The sequence below is a fragment of the Oncorhynchus nerka genome, linkage group LG2 (genome assembly GCF_034236695.1).
Source record: "Oncorhynchus nerka isolate Pitt River linkage group LG2, Oner_Uvic_2.0, whole genome shotgun sequence".
Classification (NCBI taxonomy): Eukaryota; Metazoa; Chordata; class Actinopteri; order Salmoniformes; family Salmonidae; genus Oncorhynchus; species Oncorhynchus nerka.
In genome coordinates, this window is record NC_088397.1 from 41,845,095 (window position 1) to 41,867,698 (window position 22,604).

General features: G+C 43.2%; 1 protein-coding gene across 1 annotated transcript in view; it reads left to right on the forward strand.

Annotated features, from left to right (window-relative positions):
* Positions 1-20,543: 20,543 nt before the first annotated feature.
* The window catches only part of LOC115135411 (neurexophilin-2-like), a 94,084-nt gene continuing 92,023 nt past the window's right edge, over positions 20,544-22,604 (forward strand). The window contains exon 1 of the mRNA XM_029670082.2: positions 20,544-20,945. Coding sequence (XP_029525942.1) covers positions 20,892-20,945 — 54 coding nt within the window. The 5' untranslated portion in view covers positions 20,544-20,891. The remainder of the gene's footprint in view (positions 20,946-22,604) is intronic.

Genomic DNA, 22,604 nt, shown 5'->3' on the forward strand with positions numbered 1-22,604 from the left:
TATTGATAGCTAGCGTTAGCATTTAGCGTTAGCATTTAGCGTTAGCATTCAGCAGGCAACATTTTCACAAAAACCAGAAAACCATTCAAATAAAATCATTTACCTTTGAAGAACTTCGGATGTTTTCAATGAGGAGACTCTCAGTTAGATAGCAAATGTTCAGATTTTCCTGAAAGATTATTTGTGCAGGAGAAATCGGTCCGTTTTCTGCGTCATGTTTGGCTACCAAAAAAAAACTAAAATTCATTCATCCAAACGCCAAACTTTCTTCCACATGAACTCCATAATATCGACTGAAACATGGTAAACGTTGTTTACAATCAATCCTCAAGGTGTTTTTCACATATCTCTTCATGATATATCATTCCTGGAAGTCTCCTCTCTGTCTCAATCACATGGATGAATGCGAGCAGCTTGGAGATTACGCAACAATTTCAACAAAGGACACCGGGCGGACACGTGGTAAATGTAGTCTCTTATGGCCAATCTTCCAATGATATGCCTACAAATACGTCACAATGCTGCAGACAACTTGGAGAAACGATAGAAAGGGCATGCTAATTCGTGGCGCTTTCACAGCCATATAAGGAGACAATGAAAAACAGAGCGTCAAAAATCCTGCTCATTTCCTGTTTGAAGTTTCACCTTGGTTTCGCCTGTAGCATCAGTTCTGGGGCACGCACAGATAATATCTTTGCAGTTTTGGAAACGTCAGAGTGTTTTCTTTCCAAAGCTGTCAATTATATGCATAGTCGAGCATCTTTTTGTGACAAAATATTACGCTTAAAACGGGCAATTTTTTTTATCCAATAATGAAATAGCGCCCCCATAGGTTGAAGAGGTTAAAGCATACTGTTAGCTAGCTAGCTGAAGTTAGATGGCTGACTCGCTAGCTAACATTACATTTATGATCTGTGTGTAGTAATGTTATCTCAGAATGCCGTTTCGCATTGCTAGTTATAGCCTAATGTTAGCTAGCTAACTATCTAACATTGAACCTATTTGGTTATATTTAGCAATCTATGACAATTGGTTTGCATTGCTAGTACTCTATAGATTGTGATTATGGTTCATTGCTAGCTAGCTACATGAATAAACAGAAGATCCCAAGTTAAAATGTACTATTAGCTAGCTAGCTGACGATAGATAGCTGGCTGTCTAGCTAACATTAAGTTTATGAGCTGTGTGTACTAATGTTATCTCAGAATGCCATTTCTCATTGCTAGTTATAGCCTAATGACGATTACATGACCCATCAAGTTAGCCAGGCGTGTCTGATGGTGATTACGGCTATCTATTGTATAATAATGCCAAAATATTTGTATCTGGAATTTGTTTTTCAGCATCAGTAGAACACGCCTGACACTCCTCCACCAGTCATACAAGGAGAATGGTCTTATGCCTCCCATCAAAAAGAGAGCTGGCCCAAGTAAGCACAGGTTACACCAGAATGAGGACTTGCAGCGAGTTGTGAACTTCATCAAAAACTAAGCTGAAGATAATGCAATAGTATTACCAGGACACCACCCAGGACACAAACACTTGGTAGAAAGCTGCTGCCATCTCATGCGACAAAAGCAGAGGTGTGGAGTCTACAAGGAATCAATGATAACACTTGATATGTAAAGCATAAGCAACACATTTTGATTATTTCATTTACCTCCAAACATGATTGGCACTACATTTATTGATCTCACATAATTTTTTTGTAATTTCCTGTTTTACAACTTTACGATGCTCTGGAGCCTGGTGTTGTTGTCGGACTCAGTCGGGACATGGTTTCAGCTGTTGCACAATGCTGACATCCTTCCTCCCATAGATGGTCGGCCTGTACAAGCACCACCTGGACTGGACACAGCTATACAGACAGATATGTTTGAGAAGATCAGGGAGTTTTGTGACGAAGAGGCTATGGACACTGTCACATCTGCTCCTGCTACGCCCTCTGGTGTTCATCCGGTGTCTTCTTAATAACCTCTTAGAGCTCGGGCTGAATACTGCCCCCTTTGGAGACAGTGCGTGCCCATAGTAAACTGAAAATATTTTTTCCCAAAATTGCTAATATATGCATAGAAAAATTATTATTGAATAGAAAACACTCTAAAGTTTCTAAAACCGTTTAAATTATGTCTGTATGTAAAGCAGAACTCTCAGGGCAGCCTTTCTCCCAAACTCTCCCTTGTGAAGAGAAAAGTTGGGTCAACTTTGACGTCATCGCCCCCACCCTTCCCAGGCAGCTACCGATCCAGGAACAGTCTCTATCTCTTCAGCGCGATGCCTGCTTTCAAATGGCACGTTCATTGTGAGAATCCCACGAGCCCTAGACGTTTGGCGGGCGAAATTGCTCGTGTCCCTCTGAAAAACCTGCACTCTATTGCGCGCGGCCGATTTGGAGTACGTTCTTTTCCATGATCCAGCATTTGAAGCCGGTTTGTCTGTTCGCGCTGATCTTTGTTCTACATGCTAAAAACATCATAAAGCTCGATTTTGCACATCGTTTGACCAGTTTAGTCGACATATAATATGTAAATTGGAAGTTTTGATGCGCAAGAGTGCTGGACCAGAAGTCATTTTTGATGCATTTCAGCTGAAGCTGTTAGCATATGCTAATACAGGGACACACAACGTGAAACCAAACGATGTATTGGGTAAGTATGACTCCTTCTACGTCTTCTGATGGAAGAACATCAAAGGTAAGGGAATATTTATGTGGTTATTTTGGGTTTCTGTGGACTCCAAACGTAGAGGAGACATACTGCTAATATCTGAGCGCCGTCTCATTGTATAGCCCAGTGAACGATGTCTGTAACGTTAAAAATAAATGTAATACAGCGGTTGCATTAAGAAGAAGTGTATCTTTGTAAATATATGTAGAACATGTATATTTAGTCATGTTTATTGCTTGTTATCTGACGTTATCTGTCGGAGCTATCATCATTTCTCCGGACATTTGAGTAGCATTTTTTGAAATGTCGTCATTGTAAACAGAGATTTATGGATATAAATGGCATATTATTGAAAAAAAATGTACTGTACTAAATGTACTGTGTAACATGTAATATTACTGTCATCTGATGAAGATTTTCAAAAGGTTAGTGAATTATTTATTTTTTAATCCTACTTTTAAATTGTATTTTTTCTGGGACAAAATGGCCGCCGCTTGTCTTTTGTTTCGGTGGTGATCTAATATAAATATGTGCTATGTTTTCGCCGTAAAACATTTTAGAAATCTGACTTGCTGGGTAGATTAACAAGATGTTTATCTTTCATTTGAGCTATTGGACTTGTTAATGTGTGGAGGTTAAATATTTCTAGGAATATTTTTTTGCATTGTGCGTTATGGTAATGAGCTTGAGCCGTAGTCACGATCCCGGATCCGGGATGGGGAGCTCTAACCTGCAGTTACTTCCCCTGCACACTCTCTCTCTGCCTCTCCCTCTCTGTGTGATTGTGTGGTTGGAGACAGGTGTGCTGGAGTCAGAGAAGATCCCTACCAGCTGCAACTCATTCCATAATCAAGACCTCTACAAATACTTAGTCCTGCCACTTCCACTCTACCAGATCGTAATCTCTGCTCGGTCAGTTCATGATTCTAGCCATTTATGATTATTCAAGATCCTGTTACTCTGCTGTGCCTGTTTCCCTGCCTGACACTGTTCATTCTCTCATTGCAGTTACCGCTCTGACTCTGGCTCCTGTCTCCTGTTCCACATCTCATCACCCAACTACCTTGCACTGGAGTTTACTCACCACCACTTGGATTTCCCTCTGGACCTGTTTACCCTTTTCTACTTAGCTAACTCCAACCTCAGTCTCCACATCTGGTTTTCCCGCAACTCATCCGAGCTTCCCTGGATCTGCACTCCATATCTCCCTGTGTAACAATAAATATGTTTGTTCATTCATCCCTGTTTCCTCATCTGAGTCTGCTCTTGGGTTTCCCTGTGTCGCTCCGCTTAACAGACATCACATGCACTGCACCAAAGTCAAGGGCAGGACAGAAACAGCTTCTCCGAATATAGATTATTGTTCATACGTGGTTCGGACGGACCAGTTCATCACTGGGGGCAAGTACTAGCTACAGTGCCTCTATTCAAATGACTCTCTCCTATTTTTATTTTATTTATTTTTATTTCACCTTTATTTAACCAGGTAGGCTAGTTGAGAACAAGTTCTCATTTGCAACTGCGACCTGGCCAAGATAAAGCATAGCAGTGTGAACAGACAACACAGAGTTACACATGGAGTAAACAATTAACAAGTCAATAACACAGTAGAAAAAAAATGGGCAGTCTATATACAATGTGTGCAAAAGGCATGAGGAGGTAGGCGAATAATACAATTTTGCAGATTAACACTGGGGTGATAAATGATCAGATGGTCATGTACAGGTAGAGATATTGGTGTGCAAAAGAGCAGAAAAGTAAATAAATAAATAAAAAAAACAGTATAAAAACAGTATGGGAATGAGGTAGGTGAAAATGGGTGGGCTATTTACCAATAGACTATGTACAGCTGCAGCGATCGGTTAGCTGCTCGGATAGCTGATGTTTGAAGTTGGTGAGGGAGATAAAAGTCTCCAACTTCAGCGATTTTTGCAGTTCGTTCCAGTCACAGGCAGCAGAGTACTGGAACGAAAGGCGGCCAAATGAGGTGTTGGCTTTAGGGATGATCAGTGAGATACACCTGCTGGAGCGTGTGCTACGGATGGGTGTTGCCATCGTGACCAGTGAACTGAGATAAGGCGGAGCTTTACCTAGCATGGACTTGTAGATGACCTGGAGCCAATGGGTCTGGCGGCGAATATGTAGCGAGGGCCAGCCGACTAGAGCATACAAGTCGCAGTGGTGGGTGGTATAAGGTGCTTTGGTGACAAAACGGATGGCACTATGATAGACTGCATCCAGTTTGCTGAGTAGAGTGTTGGAAGCCATTTTGTAGATGACATCGCCAAAATCGAGGATCGGTAGGATAGTCAGTTTTACTAGGGTAAGCTTGGCGGCGTGAGTGAAGGAGGCTTTGTTGCGGAATAGAAAGCCGACTCTTGATTTGATTTTCGATTGGAGATGTTTGATGTGAGTCTGGAAGGAGAGTTTGCAGTCTAGCCAGACACCTAGGTACTTATAGATGTCCACATATTCAAGGTCGGAACCATCCAAGGTGGTGATGCTAGTCGGGCATGCGGGTGCAGGCAGCGATCGGTTGAAAAGCATGCATTTGGTTTTACTCGCGTTTAAGAGCAGTTGGAGGCCACGGAAGGAGTGCTGTATGGCATTGAAGCTCGTTTGGAGGTTAGATAGCACAGTGTCCAATGACGGGCCGAAAGTATATAGAATGGTGTCGTCTGCGTAGAGGTGGATCAGGGAATCGCCCGCAGCAAGAGCAACATCATTGATATATACAGAGAAAAGAGTCGGCCCGAGAATTGAACCCTGTGGCACCCCCATAGAGACTGCCAGAGGACCGGACAGCATGCCCTCCGATTTGACACACTGAACTCTGTCTGCAAAGTAATTGGTGAACCAGGCAAGGCAGTCATCCGAGAAACCGAGGCTATTGAGTCTGCCGATAAGAATATGGTGATTGACAGAGTCGAAAGCCTAACACACACGCCATACGTTGCTGCTACTATTTTTTTATCCTGCTGCTCAGCCACTTTACTCCTGATTGTATGCACCTCGTCTATCACTTATATTGTTGTTGTTCTTCTACATACTGTATATTATATCTGTTTCTGATATTGCTATTATGCAAGTAACCATTTCACTGTAATGTTACACCTTCTGTAGAGACCATCCACTTAGTAAGATGTGGTCGGGGGTTATAGCCTTTCTTTCACATGACCCATCAATTTAGACAAGTGTGTCTGGGTAAGCGTCATCTAATATTTATAAAATATTTTTATCTGGACACTTTCTGTTCACCTGGTATATTTCCTTATTGTACGTTACTACTTTTACTACTTTTGGTCTTAATCTTTACTAAACTACTCACTGTTTAGCACATGACCTCACATGCAAACCCTTAATGAGATGGGTGGCAATGCTGAATGGGTGTAGACAAAGGAGAGCTCTCCAGTTGACACCAACACATTCAAAGGCCATTTTCTCAAGAGTGAGGTTACAAGTTTATCAACTTTCAAAGCACAGTTACTTTCCCATTCTTCCTCAAATGCAGTGTGTGATATATATCATTTTGTAGCTCTGAGTCTCTGATTTTACTCAATGTAAAAACACAATTTCAAATTTTGCTACATAAGACCGAATCAAGGCGGTCGGTCACATTTGAGCTGTTCTTGCCATAAAATGGACTTGGTCTTTTTCCACATCTGGCTATCTACTGTATACCACCCCTACCTTATCACAACAACTGATTGGCTCAAACGCATTATGAAGGAAAGAAATTCCACAAATGAACTTTTAACAAGGCACACCTGTTCATCTAAATGCATTCCACGTGACTACCCCATTGAGATGGTTGAGAGAATGCCAAGAGTGAGCTGTCATCAAGGCAAATGGTGGCTAATTTGAAGAATGTCAAATATAAAATATATATATGTGTTTAACACTTTTTGGGTTACTACATGATTCCATATGTTATTTCATAGTTTTGATGTATTGAATATTATTCTACAATGTAGAAAATATTACAAATAAAGAAAAACACTAGAATTAGAACGAGTCCAAACTATTGACTGGTACTGTATGTATACAGTTGAAGAAAACATACACTTAGGTTGGAGTCATTAAAACTTGTTTTTCAACCACTCCACACATTTCTTGTTAACAAACTGTAGTTTTGGCAAGTCGGTTAGGACATCTACATTGTGCATGACACAAGTCATTTTTCCAACAATTTGCCCTTTTTGCACCAAAGTAGGTTAATCTCTAGGAGACAGAATGCGTCTCCTTCCTGAGTGGTATGACAGCTGTGTGTTAATGGTGTTAATACTCGCGGGCTATTGTTTGTACAGATGAACGTGGTACCTTCAGGCGTTTAGAAATTACTCCCAAGGATGAACCAGACTTGTGGAGGTCTACAATTGTTTTCTGAGGACTTGGCTGATTTCTTTTGGTTTTCCCATGATGTCAAGCAAAGAGGCGCTGAGTTTGAATGTGGGCCTTGAAATACATCCACAGGTACACCTCAAATTGACTCAAATGATGTCAATTAGCCTATCAGAAGCTTCTAAAGCAATGACCTATATAATAATATATGAGTAATAATATATTGGCTAACTGAATTAGCCAACCTTTTATTTATTTCCTTTATAAATGCTGTCAGTCCTTGTGGTTGTGGCTGAGGGTCAAGTAATAGTGGATATTATTTAATGAAGGCCAAATACAAATTGTAGTAAACATTAATAGGAACATGTAGGCTTATTAAATCATTATGGAGCTCATTATGGAGCTCAAACTGTTACCTTGAACTTGATGCACAGCGCAAGACTTGGCACGTGCCATCACACAGTTCCATGGTCAGTGTTGGCAATTGGGTTATATTTATTAGTACATACTAATGTACACTATTCTCTATATTATAATTATAGGCCTATTGTAGGCTACACTAGGCCGACTTCCAACGTCACCATTGATGAATTGAATGTGGCAACTTTCAGAATGAATCAAATCACCTTTTTTTTGTTTGTGCATGAAGGCTCTATTTTTTCCATGACGATTCATAAGATTCATGATGATTCCCTAAACATAAACAATGTGTGAAATCAGAGTGTTTTTAAATGGAGACAAATATGCATATGTTTTCATGGCTATCTTCATGGCTAATATCTCTCCGGGAAGAAGGGCGGAGGTATATGTTTCATTATTAACTACTCATGGTGTGATTGTGATAACATAGAGGAACTCAAGTCCATTTGTTCACCCGACCTAGAATACCTCACAATCAAATGCCGACCGTATTTCCTTCCAAGAGAATTCTCTTTGGTTATAGTCACAGCCGTGTATATCCCCCCTCAAGCCAATACCATGACGGCCCTGAAAGAACTTCACTGTACTTTATTCAAACTGGAAACCACATATCCTGAGGCCGCATTTATTGTATCTGGGGATTTTAACAGCAAATTTGAGGAAAACACTACCGAAGTTCTATCAACACATTGACTGTATGTAGTACTTGCATTGCCAAAACAATCGACCACTGCTACTCCAACTTCAGGGATGCCTACAAGGCCCTCCTCCGCCCTTCTTTCGGCAAATCTGATCACGACTCCATTTTGATCCTCCCTTCCTATAGGCAGAAACTCAAACAGGAAATACCCGTGCTGTGGAATGCTGGTCTGACCAATAAGAATCCATTCCCCAATATTGTTTTGATCACAATCTTGAACATATCATGGGATATGCTCCGGGTAGCGTCTATGAATAACATTGGCTGGAGTGTTTAAGGACATATTCAATCTCTCCCTATCCCAGTCTGCTGTCCCCACATGCTTCAAGATGTCCACCATTGTTCCTGTACCCATGAAAGCAAAGGTAACTGAACTAAATGACTATCGCCCCATAGCGCTCACTTCTGTCATCATTAATTGCTTTGAGAGACTAGTCAAGGTTCATATCATCTCTACCTTACCTGACACAATAGACCCACTTCAATTTGCTTACCACCCCCAATAGATCCACAGACGATTCAATCACCTTTGTACTGCACACTGCCCTATCCCTTCTGGACAAGAAGAATACCTATGTAAGAATGCTGTTCATTGACTATAGCTCAGCATTCAACACCATAGTATCCTCCAAGCTCATCATTAAGCTCGGGGCCCTGGGTCTGAACCCCGCACTCTGCAACTGGGTCTTGGACTTCCTGACTGTAAGTATGCCTGATTACCAAAGATTACGAGACAGCCTAGAGGAATCAAGTGAGGGCCCTGGGAGTGTGGTGCCAGAAAAATAATTTCTCACTCAACGTCAAGAAAGCAAAGGAGCTGATCGTGGACTTCAGGAAACAGCAGAGAGAGCACCGCCATCCATATCGATGGGACAGCAGTGGAGAAGGTGGAAAGCTTCAAGTTCCTCAGGGTACAAATCACTGACAAACTGACATGGTCCACCCACACAGACAGTGCGGTGAAGAAGGCACAACATCACTGAGGCCTCAGGAGGCTGAAGAAATTCGGCTTGGCACCTAAAACACTCACAAATATTTACAGATGCACAATTGAGAGCATCCTGTCAGGCTGTATCACAGCCTGGTACAGCAACTGCACCGCCCACAAATGCAGGGCTCTCCAGAGGTAAACTACCTGCCCTCCAGGACACCTACAGCACCCGATGTCACAGGAAGGCCAAAAAGATCATCAAGGACAACAACATTTACATTTACATTTAAGTCATTTAGCAGACGCTCTTATCCAGAGCCACCCAAGCCACTGCCTGTTCACCCCGCTATCATCCAGAAGGTGAGGTCAGTTCAGGTTCATCAATGCTGGGACCGAGAGACTGAAAAACAGCTTCTATCTCAAGGCCATCAGACTGTTAAATAGCCATCAGTAGCACCTTAGAGGCTGCTGCCCTATATACATAGACTTGAAATCACTGGCCACAGGGCGGCAGGGTAGCCTAGTGGTTAGAGTGTTGGACTCCTAAGTGAAAGGTTGTAAGTTCAAATCCCTACAAGTTCAAATTCAAATCCCTACAACAAGGTACAAATCTGTCGTTCTGCCACTGAACAGGCTAACCCTCTGTTCCTAAGCCATCATTGAAAATAAGAGTTTGTTCTTAACTGACTTGCCTAGTTAAATAAAGGTAAAATAATGGAACACTAGTCACTTTAATAATGTTTACGTAATTTGCTTTTCTCATCTCATATGTATATATTGTATTGTATTGTATTCTACTGTATCGTAGTCTATGCCGCTAAGACATTGCTCGTCCAAATATTTATATATTCTTAATTCCATTCCTTTACTTTAGATTTGTGTGTATTGTTGTGAAATTGTTGGATATTACTGCATTGTTGGAGCTAGAAATACACGCATTTTGCTACACCCGCAATAACATCTGCTAAACATGTGTATGTGACAAATAAAATTTGATTTGATTTGATATTCTGAAGCCATTCTACATAGTCTACATTCAAGTCTTGTGCCGATCAAATTCTAATTAAAAAGAACATCGTATTTAAAGGGATTGCTTTAGATAAATTAACAGAAAAACAAATTTAACAAAAACTGCCTGATCAAATTGGTAGGCTACCGAGTGGGTGTTTTCTGGGGTTGAATTAAATGTATTCAGTGCCTGCAACAGAATCATACCCGTAAACCTCATTACGTACCTCCTTCAGATAAGTCTGAATACCAACTACTGAGAAGTGCGTAGGTAATGCGTGCTTAGTCTGAATCGGCCCCTAACTACATAGGAAGGTTAGCTCCATACAACAGGGCCTTGGTCATAAGTAGTGTAAATATACTGCATAGAGAATATGGTGTCATTTGGGACACAGCCTAAGCACTAGAAGGGTCAGCTCAGTGGAGACTGGTGGGGGGACTTCACTGAGCTCTGCTAACATGGTACAACCAGGGAGCAACCAGGGGGATGAGCCCCTGTTTACCCCCACACTGCACTGCAGCTCTGAGGAGCTGGATGTTTGCTTTAGGGGGTCAGAAATGTGTAGATTTACTCGTTTCTGAGTACAGACCAGTGTGAGAGTTAAGAGTTAGGACTGTGTGTGTGTGTGTGTGTGTGTGTGTGTGTGTGTGTGTGTGTGTGTGTGTGTGTGTGTGTGTCAGTGTCCTCCCTGGAGACCTCTTATCTGCAGGAAGGCATCTTTGAGTTGATAATCCTGCTCGTCACCTCAGCACCACACACACACACACACACACACACACACACACACACACACACACACACACACACACACACACACACACACACACACACACACACACACACACACACACACACACACACTCCCCTCCTTGTCACTTCAGCACATCACACACAAACACACAAACACTCCCATTCAGCATCCCCCATCCCTTCTCACCCCCGCTCCCCTGCCCAGACCTCAAGGGAGAGGGAGGGCTGCTACCTGTCATTGCTTATGCCTCCTGGCGGCTGAACCAGAGAGGAGGAGGGAGGAGAGTGAGAGGTTGTCACTGTGCCCGCATGAGAAGTCACATTTCTAAAATTCTTGTCTGTGTGATTAACCAAACTTATTTTGTTTTATTAAGGTCGACGTGCTAGCTTAAAATGGTCAACTACAGAGGATCACCAACGTGTGACTGTCAAAAACCCTGTACAGCAGCATCATGTTCTAACAGACAGATAGAATCACATCAAATTATTCCTCTCCTCTGCGCTCCTCTCCTCCCTCGGCTGCCCATTAACAGTCATTACTCATTCTTTGAAATTCTCCCCTGCAACAAAACATTTGAATGACAACGGCATAATCCTATAACATCCCTACCAACATTTCCCTGACTAGTGCTCCGTACAGCTCCGCACCCCTTTCTTTCCATGGGTTCTTCAATCTCAAATCAATCAGAAGGAAAACAAACGACCTGGTTTCATATCACCACTGACTGACACACACACACACACACACACACACACACACACACACACACACACACACACACACACACACACACACACACACACACACACACACACACACACACACACACACACACACACACACACACACACACACACACACACACACACACACACACAGATGTCTGAAATAGCTCCTCACTACAGAGGGAAATGAGTGTTTCCACGGTACAAAAGGTTCCATTAGTTGTGGCTGACCTGGTGCTATTGTGACGCCTGGCCCCTGAACAGGGCACCCTGGGACGGGCTGGGAGGGGGGGGATTGGGTATATGTCCCAGATAGCACCCTATACCCTATTGAATGGCCATAGGGCTCTTGTCAAAAGTAATGCACTATATAGGGAGGAAATAGGGTGTCATTCGGGACAGGTGAGAGGGGAGGACGGGCTCTGTGCTGTAATCCTCTGTGTACCTGGGTGGTTTATACCTGCTCTACTGGAAGAAGGCTAGAAATACTGTCTTTCCCTCTCACTAGGAATCTCGCTCTCTCTCTTTCTCGCTCTCAATCTTTCTCCCTCTCTTTCAATCTCTCTCTCTCTTTCTGCTCCTCTGTCTCTCTCCTCTCTCCAGATCTTTATCTCCCATGCACACTTTTGCTCTAGGCCCTCTCCTATTCTCGCTATACACCAAGTCACTTGGCTCTGTCATAACCTCACATGGTCTCTCCTATCATTGCTATGCAGACGACACACAATTAATCTTCTCCTTTCCCCCTTCTGATGACCAGGTGGCGAATCGCATCTCTGCATGTCTGGCAGACATATCAGTGTGGATGACGGATCACCACCTCAAGCTGAACCTCGGCAAGACGGAGCTGCTCTTCCTCCCGGGGAAGGACTGCCCGTTCCATGATCTCGCCATCACGGTTGACAACTCCATTGTGTCCTCCTCCCAGAGCGCTAAGAACCTTGGCGTGATCCTGGACAACACCCTGTCGTTCTCAACTAACATCAAGGCGGTGGCCCGTTCTTGTAGGTTCATGCTCTACAACATCCGCAGAGTACGACCCTGCCTCACACAGGAAGCAGCGCAGGTCCTAATCCAGGCACTTGTCATCTCCGTCTGGATTACTGCAACTCGCTGTTGGCTGGGCTCCCTGCCTGTGCCATTAAACCCCTACAACTCATCCAGAACGCCGCAGCCCGTCTGGTGTTCAACCTTCCCAAGTTCTCTCACGTCACCCCGCTCCTCCGCTCTCTCCACTGGCTTCCAGTTGAAGCTCGCATCCGCTACAAGACCATGGTGCTTGCCTACGGAGCTGTGAGGGGAACGGCACCTCAGTACCTCCAGGCTCTGATCAGGCCCTACACCCAAACAAGGGCACTGCGTTCATCCACCTCTGGCCTGCTCGCCTCCCTACCACTGAGGAAGTACAGTTCCCGCGCAGCCCAGTCAAAACTGTTCGCTGCTCTGGCCCCCCAATGGTGGAACAAACTCCCTCACGACGCCAGGACAGCGGAGTCAATCACCACCTTCCGGAGACACCTGAAACCCCACCTCTTTCAGGAATACCTAGGATAGGATAAAGTAATCCTTCTCACCCCCCTTAAAAGATTTAGATGCACTATTGTAAAGTGGCTGTTCCACTGGATGTCTTAAGGTGAATGCACCAATTTGTAAGTCGCTCTGGATAAGAGCGTCTGCTAAATGACTTAAATGTAAAATGTAAATGTGTGTCTTGTACACTATTTCAAATATTGTACTAGGGTAAATGGGATTCTGTAAATGAACTGATCCTACCATTGTTCCCTATGTTGTAGGAGAGAGGCATTGCTCTGTCTGTCTGTCTGTCGTGTGTGTGTGTGTGTGTGTGTGTGTGTGTGTGTGTGTGTGTGTGTGTGTGTGTGTGTGTGTGTGTGTGTGTGTGTGTGTGTGTGTGTGTGTGTGTGTGTGTGTGTGTGTGTGTGTGTGTGCGTGTGCGTGTGCATGCATGCTTATGTTGTGTGGGATGTGTAGCTGAGATAGTGTTTATGTAATTAGTGATGTGCCAGATTGGTCTGTCCTGTCTGTGTGATTTACTGCTGCTATCTACCTGCTACTGTTGTTCCTCTCGACTTCACTGGTAGTCTACACAAAAACAAGGCACTCTAAATGCTGACTGTACTGCCTACTACTCTGGAGTCCACACTGGAGGACCACTCCGGTCCACGCTGCCACTCCAGTCCACGCTGGAAACAAGTGTTTTGTTGTATATGTTTTTTACCCAAATAAATTCAATTCACACTGGGAGTCCACACACATACAAGACATCCTGAACACTGTATGTGCCTGTTTCTAAGCAAACACAGTAAGCAGTTAACAGCTAGCACATGGCCCAATAATACAGTATGATGTCATAATTGGCCTACGATAGAGGGTTACTGAAACTGAGACAAGAGTTGGAATTGCATTCCCTTTCATCGTTCCCTTTCATCATTCTTGAATAGCTATGCAGTTTGGGAGTGGTGACTGAGGACTAAGGGGGAGGGGCTAAATTATGTGGAGATTATATAGCAAATGGTTCTCATTCTCCCCGAGCATGTTCCTTCATTAGCCCTAACCACGCAGCGCTAAGCAGCGCAGTGTGTCGTGTGGAGCAGAGAGGGACCAGAGTAGAGCAGGAGTGGCTGTACTAAGTGGTACAGAGCTCATCAGCAGTTGGGTGAAATTCAACTGCCACTTTCAATGTTGATCACATATTGCAACTCGCAGCAACCCGCAACCCCGCAAGGCCGTAGTCTCGCACCGCGTCTGGGAAAGAGATGAAATGAAAGAAGAAGAGACATTTGTTTGTAATCCTACAAAGCAACACGGCAGAGAGAGATAGAATAAATAAATGCATAGTTGTATTGCAAATTGAGACTACGAGAAATGAGAAATAGGCCCAGGCCAGGGTTGCGAAACATAAATAACTCCAACTGTCATTTGGAATATAACTTTGAAGTCAAATCAGGGTTGATAGAAAAATGTTCTGTCACTCTGTCTGTCACTACTACATTTTGAGTCTACTTTAGTATTCCAATAGAGCTTCTCCATAGATATTTGAAGACAAATCAGGATTGATAGAAGAATTCTGTTACATAAGACTGCCACTGAAGTGTCTGTCACCGAATTGTCTGTCACTTCATCACATTATCATGGAGAGTGAAGTTGTGAAGACGTATTAGGATGATGTGAGTGATATAGCCTATTTGAGCAAATGCCTAAATTATGTTAAGTGAAGTTCATCTTCTTTTCCTTTCTTGTGCAACAATAGGCCTCTCTATTGACTGGTATCAGTCACATGGTGTACAGTAATCGCCAAGGAGACCTGACACTGCCATCTCACTTTTCTTGTCTTTACTTAAAAAAAAAAAGAAGTTAAATACTGCCAACATTTTAGGTGCTAAAAAGTTCAAAGCTTGTATTGGTTTGTTGTTTTTCTCACGGTATTGGAGGGTATGCGCTATGCAGCTGTACCGTCATCTACCCTATTACAGTTTTTTACGATTGCTTACACACTAAAATTGAACTTTTCCCACAATTAGCAAAACCTTACACTCAAGGAGCAAAACACAAGGCTAGATTTGCACAACTGTAAGCACATTGTCAGCTTCACACTATTTGCAAAAAATTACACACAGTGATTTGCAAAACACTAAACACACTTGTATACATCAGACACAGAAGTATATCATGATGTCACTTCCTTGCAATTCCAAAGCACTGACTATCAAATTACCACACCTATGAGCCAATCTGTTAAACACAGCCATCAGGTGCACAAACACATGATTGCTAAATTGTAGACACACCAATCAGGTTTAAGCACTATAAAAATGCAGCAGGTAGGTTCACCTGCCTTCAACCACAATGGAAGTCAGAAGAAGAGTGAGGGTGAGAGGAGGAGTACACAGAGGAGGAGGAGGAGGAGGAGGAGAAGGAGGTAGAGGAGGAGAAGGAGGTAGAGGAAGAGGAAGAGGCAGAGGCAGAGCCAGAGGTCGAGGAAGACCTGAAGCAGGAGGAGAACGTGCACAAAGAAGAAGAGGACCAAACTTATCAAATGACATTCGTGCAACACTAGTGGACCATGTTGTGAACCACGGATTGACGCTGAGGGAGGCTGGACTGAGAGTTCAGCCTAATCTTAGCAGATATACAGCGGCATCTGTCATAAGGACTTTTCGACAGGAAAACAGGTAGATCTGTCTACAGTTACAGTAATCAGCCGCTTATTGTCTGCACCATATCAGCACTTGTGATACCCCTTCCTGTGACATTGTACAGTAAGTTACATGTATTATTCTCTACACAGGATTGAGGGTCGGGAACGAAAAGGAGGAAGGGGGCCCATATTCCCGGAAGAACAAGAGCGAGGGATAATAAACATGGTTTTGGCCAATAATGCTATCAGGCTCAGAGAACTACAAGCCAACATTATCGGTGACCATGCCATTTTCAATAATGTCCATCAGGTCTCTGTCAACACTGGCACGCATCCTGAAAAGACATCAGGTTCAAATGAAACAACTTTATCGAGTGCCTTTTGAGCGGAATTCAGAGGGTCAAACGGCTGCGGCATGAGTATGTGGAGGTTTGTAATTGTTCACTTTAGCACTGATGTTGCATACTGCACACCTTTTTTTTACATTGACTGTATACTAGACCTGAACTACACAATCTTGTCTTTCACTGTATTTCAGGGAGTTTTGCAGATGGATGCTGAGGAAATCCTGCATGAATTCATATATATTGATGAGGCAGGGTTCAACCTCACAAAAGCAAGAAGGAGAGGCAGAAATATCATTGGCCACAGGGCTATAATCAATGTCCCAGGGCAACGTGGGGGTAACATCACCCTTTGCGCTGCCATTTCACAGCATGGGGTTGTCCTCCGTCATGCCAAAATGGGCCCTTACAACACACCTCACATTCTCGCATTTTTGGACCGATTGCTCCACATCTTCACAGCAGGTAATGAAATGCACCAGATGCAATACACGGTCATCTGGGACAATGCGTCATTCCACCTCTCTGCTTTGGTCCAGAACTGGTTTCAACACCATCCACAGTTGACAGTACTATACCTTCCACCATGCTCTCCGTTTCTAAACCCTATCGAAGAGTTTTTCTCTGCATGGCGGTTGAAGTTTTATCTCCAGCCCCAAGCTTAGGTACCCCTCATTCAGGCCATGGAGGTTTACGATCTCCAGCCCCAGGCTTAGGTACCCCTCATTCAGGCCATGGAGGTTTACGATCTCCAGCCCCAAGCTTAGGTACCCCTCATTCAGGCCATGGAGGTTTACGATCTCCAGCCCCAGGCTTAGGTACCCCTCATTCAGGCCATGGAGGTTTACGATCTCCAGCCCCAGGCTTAGGTACCCCTCATTCAGGCCATGGAGGTTTACGATCTCCAGCCCCAGGCTTAGGTACCCCTCATTCAGGCCATGGAGGTTTACGATCTCCAGCCCCAGGCTTAGGTACCCCTCATTCAGGCCATGGAGGTTTACGACCTCCAGCCCCACGCTTAGGTACCCCTCATTCAGGCCATGGAGGTTTACAATCTCCAGCCCCAGGCTTAGGTACCCCTCATTCAGGCCATGGAGGTTTACGATCTCCAGCCCCAGGCTTAGGTACCCCTCATTCAGGCCATGGAGGTTTACGATCTCCAGCCCCAGGCTTAGGTACCCCTCATTCAGGCCATGGAGGTTTACGATCTCCAGCCCCATGCTTAGGTACCCCTCATTCAAGCCATGGAGGTTTACGATCTCCAGCCCCAGGCTTAGGTACCCCTCATTCAGGCCATGGAGGTTTACGATCTCCAGCCCCATGCTTAGGTACCCCTCATTCAGGCCATGGAGGTTTACGATCTCCAGCCCCATGCTTAGGTACCCCTCATTCAAGCCATGGAGGTTTACGATCTCCAGCCCCAGGCTTAGGTACCCCTCATTCAGGCCATGGAGGTTTACGATCTCCAGCCCCAGGCTTAGGTACCCCTCATTCAGGCCATGGAGGTTTACGATCTCCAGCCCCAGGCTTAGGTACCCCTCATTCAGGCCATGGAGGTTTACGATCTCCAGCCCCAGGCTTAGGTACCCCTCATTCAGGCCATGGAGGTCGCCTGTGACCAAGTCCCGCGTTGTCTTGCTAATGACGATATTGCTTGTGATGTTGATGAAATTCTCTGGCCAGATCCAGCTAGGCGAAGAGATAATGTATAGTATGTTTACTGTAGTATTTTCTGTACAATTTTCTTCAGATTTTTTTGTTATTTACTGTAATTGTAACCTGTACTGGATAGTATTTTACGTTTGTCTGCTTGCTGAGCTAACAGGGACATGTTTTGTTGTGATTTTCCATGTTGACTGATTTGGGTATATAAAGAGAAATAAATGATATTTTCCTGTCTGCAGCATTGGTCTTGTGTAGTGTTTATAGTTGCACTTTCTCTGTACTTCATTTACAGTACTCTAATCACTGACAATTAGACTTGCTAAAAGTGTTTTAGGTTAGTAACAGCAGTGTGTAACTGGTTCATATGAAATGTGTGTTTCGTATGGTAACAAAATATTATTTTTATGAAGTCGTGTATAGTTTTGACAAAAGTGTTCCATTTGGCAAATGATCTGAAGTGTTGTGCTACATTGGTGTAGGGTGGTGCTAATTGTGTGTAGTGTTTTGACAAACCGGGCCCTGTTTTCAAAATTGTGCTTAAACAATTGAAAAAAACTAACAAATGGCATGTTTCCTTCACCAGGTGGCAGTAAAGAGCCACATTGTCAGTACGGGGAGATGCACTGGCCTTTCACGCTCCATAGTCAAGCAAGCAACAGATCCAACAAAATACACTTTTGGCCTACAATTTCAGAAATGAAATCATTTCTATCAGTCTGTCACTCCCCTCTCCATCTAAGAGTTGCTCTCCATGCACCCCTGCTCCTCCCATGCTAGCTCAAACTCTGGCCCCCACTGTCTCTGACATGGCACTCCAATTCCCTTTCCCAGTGCACTGCTTTTGAAAAGTAGTGCACTGTGTATGTGGTGCACTACGTATGGAAACGAGTGCCACGTCGGACGAGTTGAGTTCATCGACATGCTGTGCACTTTGGCCAGGGGTAACCTGGCTGGGGGTTGACACATACTGCATCATGCCGTGCCGTGAGGCTGAGCCATGTTCTCCATCACAGTCACTAAGGAACAGTAAGACAGGCCGTAAGTGCTTTACATACACCAAAGACCCGTATCAATATTGTAAAATTAGAAAGTGGCTTCAGGTCTGTAAGGGCCTGTGTGTGTGTTGGTTTGTGTGTGTGTGTGTGTGTTAACAGACAGACATGGATGGTAAAACTGCAAATAGCTTGACTGTAAATGAAGAGAGATCTGAGGTCACCATGCCCTATACCCATTGAACATTAATATTTCAAAATTGTTTACAGAGAATGGAGTTTTGAATCATCCTCTCAGGGTGATGTGGAGTTCCTTCCTGTATTTACCACAGCTTTTAAAGCAACACTACCGACTGCAAGCCGAGATACTGCTAATTTTGTATAGCCTTCTCTACATATTAGTTAATTGCGAACAAAGATAAATAATCAGTCAAATCTGTCCTAAAATTGAACATTTCTTGATATGTTATAGTTTTTTTTTGAAGATTGAGGTGCCAAATTGCATTTCAGAAGGTGGCAAATTTAGTTAGACAAAAAACACTTTGTTCTCCCTCTTTTTCATGAGATAACTGTACATGATCAATAACACTAGAAAGAGAAATTGAGAAAGACAGAAAGAATGAAAGGGATGGGCTGTTGTGCATAAGACAGACAGCAGGCCAAGGTGATGGCGAACAAGGAACAAGGAAATAAAGGAATAACAAGGAAATAAAGGAATAACAAGGAAATAAAGGAATAACAAGGAAATAAAGGGATAACAAGGAAATAAAGGAATAACAATGAAATAAAGGAATAACAAGGAAATAAAGGAATAACAAGGAAATAAAGGGATAACAAGGAAATAAAGGAATAACAAGGAAATAAAGGAATAACAAGGAAATAAAGGGATAACAAGGAAATAAAGGAATAAAGGTTGAAGGGACAAAAGGGAAAGAAAATTCTCTCACCTCACATTTTCTACTCAAACTAATGATCTCATAGTAGCCTAAAGTATAAATGTTTATATAAATGTTAACATTAGCCCTACTGGCTTGCTTGCTTTATTATTTCCATGTGTAATTGTAAGTGTGTCATTTCAATAAAAGCTATAGTTTACAGACATGCAGAGTGGCCTAGTGTCAAGCAGGACTAAGGTCTGAGATAATTAGAATATCGTGGTCTGCTGACTGCAAACATCGAGAAAACGAATGTGCACAACCTAACAATCATCTCGGCCATAACCTCCCATGATGACTAACTAGTGTGAACCAAGATCCTCTTCCAGTATTTGGGGGGTGCAATTCAAACTAAATAAATGTGTAAATGATATAATAAAACGTTTGAAACATTAAAGGAGAACTGCACACTCTAGGAGCTCAGATGCAATAATTGAATAACTTAACCGCCATCGTTTCGACAAACATATATATATATATATATATATATATATATATATATATATATATATATATATATACCCCGATGAAGACAGCTTGTCTGTCGAAACGTTGGTTATTCAATTATTGCATCTGAGCTCCTAGAGTGTGCGGCTCTCCTTTAATAGTTCAAGTGTTCTTTCGCCTCCAGATTTATGCCAACTTTTACCGACAGTTCTGTGAATATATTTGTAAAAAGCACACACCAGTTCAGTTGGCTACACAAGGCTGGTATTTTGTATTTGCATACAGGTGAGGGAGAAGTAAAACGTTAGGCTACCTGTCGAATCGAGAGAGAAGGAGAGAGAGAGAGAGAGAGAGAGAGAGAGAGAGAGAGAGAGAGAGAGAGAGAGAGAGAGAAGGAGAGAGAGGAGAGAGAGAAAGAGAGAGAGAGCAAACAAACCAACGGCATTTTCTCTCTAGCTTTGAGTGGAACAGAAGATGCTCTCGTGATCTTCACTCTCGTAGCCTATGCGTTCTCTTCTTGCGAAGGTGACTTTGCCTCTGCACGCAAACTTCCCGACTTCCGTCAGCATCCATCCTTCTAAACTATGGATATGCATTACACTAACGAAACGGACCGGAGAAGCTAAGCCTGCAACTAGTTGTTCGTGTCGAAAACACTGTAAAAGACTGATAAATACCGAAACTGATAATATCGAAACTTTTTGTGATTTTTTTGTGTGTGCGCTCCCTGCCTGCTGTTGCTGCTGTGTGTATGTTAAACCAAGGAGGCTCGTAGTGTCAGGGTGGTCCGCAACGGAAGGTGTGCTGCGATGAAGGTACTCGGTTGGACCATTGTGATCCTCTCCCAGTGGATTTTACGAAAGGTAAGCGAGTCGGATAACGGCTGGTTAGGCTACTGAACCTTAACGTATTGAATTAACAGAAAGTTGTTGCACCGTTCTCACTAATGTTCTTGTAAAATGTCAAACATGTTGTCTGTAAATGGTGTTTATCAAAAGACTTTCAGAAGGTAATGGACCCCATCACCACGAGAACATTTTCAAATACATTCATAGACGAGTAACGTTTAGCCAATAGAGATGTTAGGTCGGGCTCATCTCTAAAATCTACCAAAGAGGATAACCTACTATTTGACATTCCACCTGTGTGACCTGCCAGTCCAGCTACTACGTGAGAAGCGATGAGATGTCCAGATACATAAGCGCGCTTTTCAACCCCACTTTTTTTTCAAGTTTTTTTTTTTTTTTGACAGTTGCTTGTATCTCATGACGAAGCAGCATATGTTTCCGAGGATAGTGTTTTTAACAGTTCGGGAGAATGGTGAGCTTCTCTGGAATGGAAGAGCGAGCGCATTACTTTTCCGCACACACCCTGCCACGCGCGGAGGCTCGCTTGGCCGATTTTCAACCGTAAAGCAGCATGCAGACAAACAGCTCCAGATCCTTACTGGCTCACAGCCCCGCGCTTCGCTGACTCAATTATTCCGTCTGAGCGTTTCCCTTCCCCCCACTTAAGCATCCCGCCATTATCTATTTATCTATTTGCGCTGGCAGCAACTTCCTTCAAATTTCTTCAGAAGTTAAAAATGCCTTGGGCTTGTTTTATCTTCACATCGTTTTACTAAGCAAATAGTTTGTGTGTTTATTATAGTTGGAATTTACTGTGTGTGTGTGTGTGTGTGTGTGTGTGTGTGTGTGTGTGTGTGTGTACGTGTGTGTGCGCGTGTGTGTGTGTGTGTGTGTGTGTATAGAGGCAGTATAGAATGTACTGCGTGAAAATTCTTGGAACTTGGGAGGAGTAGTTGTTTTTTATTGTGGACTGAACAAACGTGTTGTTTGCCACCTTGATCCATAAATACCGTTCAATCCTAGGTCATAGGAATGGTCTACATGTGATCAACCATCAAACCCACTCATTCATATAGAGGGGCAATGTTTTTGAAGAAAGGTACAATGGAAGGTTTGGTTAGAAGTGCTTGTGGATTAGTAGTAAGGGTCACACCTCAAGTCTCTCAAGTTCACCATGTGATCTGCATCATAGGAAGGGTCATGACTCATGACCTATGCACCAACCTTACTATAAAACCTTTTAGGAAAACAAACCCCTCTCAACCAGATAAGACATACAGTGCATCACGCAAACAGGCCTGCATTTCTTTTGGTGTGCAGGTATGAAAATATGCATTTCGGTGACCTTGTGAATATTGAAATGCCACACCTCAAATTCTCTTATTATTCTAACATTATTTGTAATATTGATGTCAGTATATTTTACATTATATTACCCTAATTCTCATGATTGTGTTTGTTTATCATCACATGAAAACATGTATCAGAGACAAAAAGAACAGACTCACTCAAACGTTAGTAGCCATGGCGACAGCTCAGTAGCTTTTTAGCTATTTTTAAAACGACTTAAAAGCAGCCATGAAGTGTAAAACAAGTCTTTCTTTTTAGTCTGGAATCCAACAGAATAAATTGTTTCAAAGTGACAAACCTTAGTGTTACTAGGGCTGTGAGAAG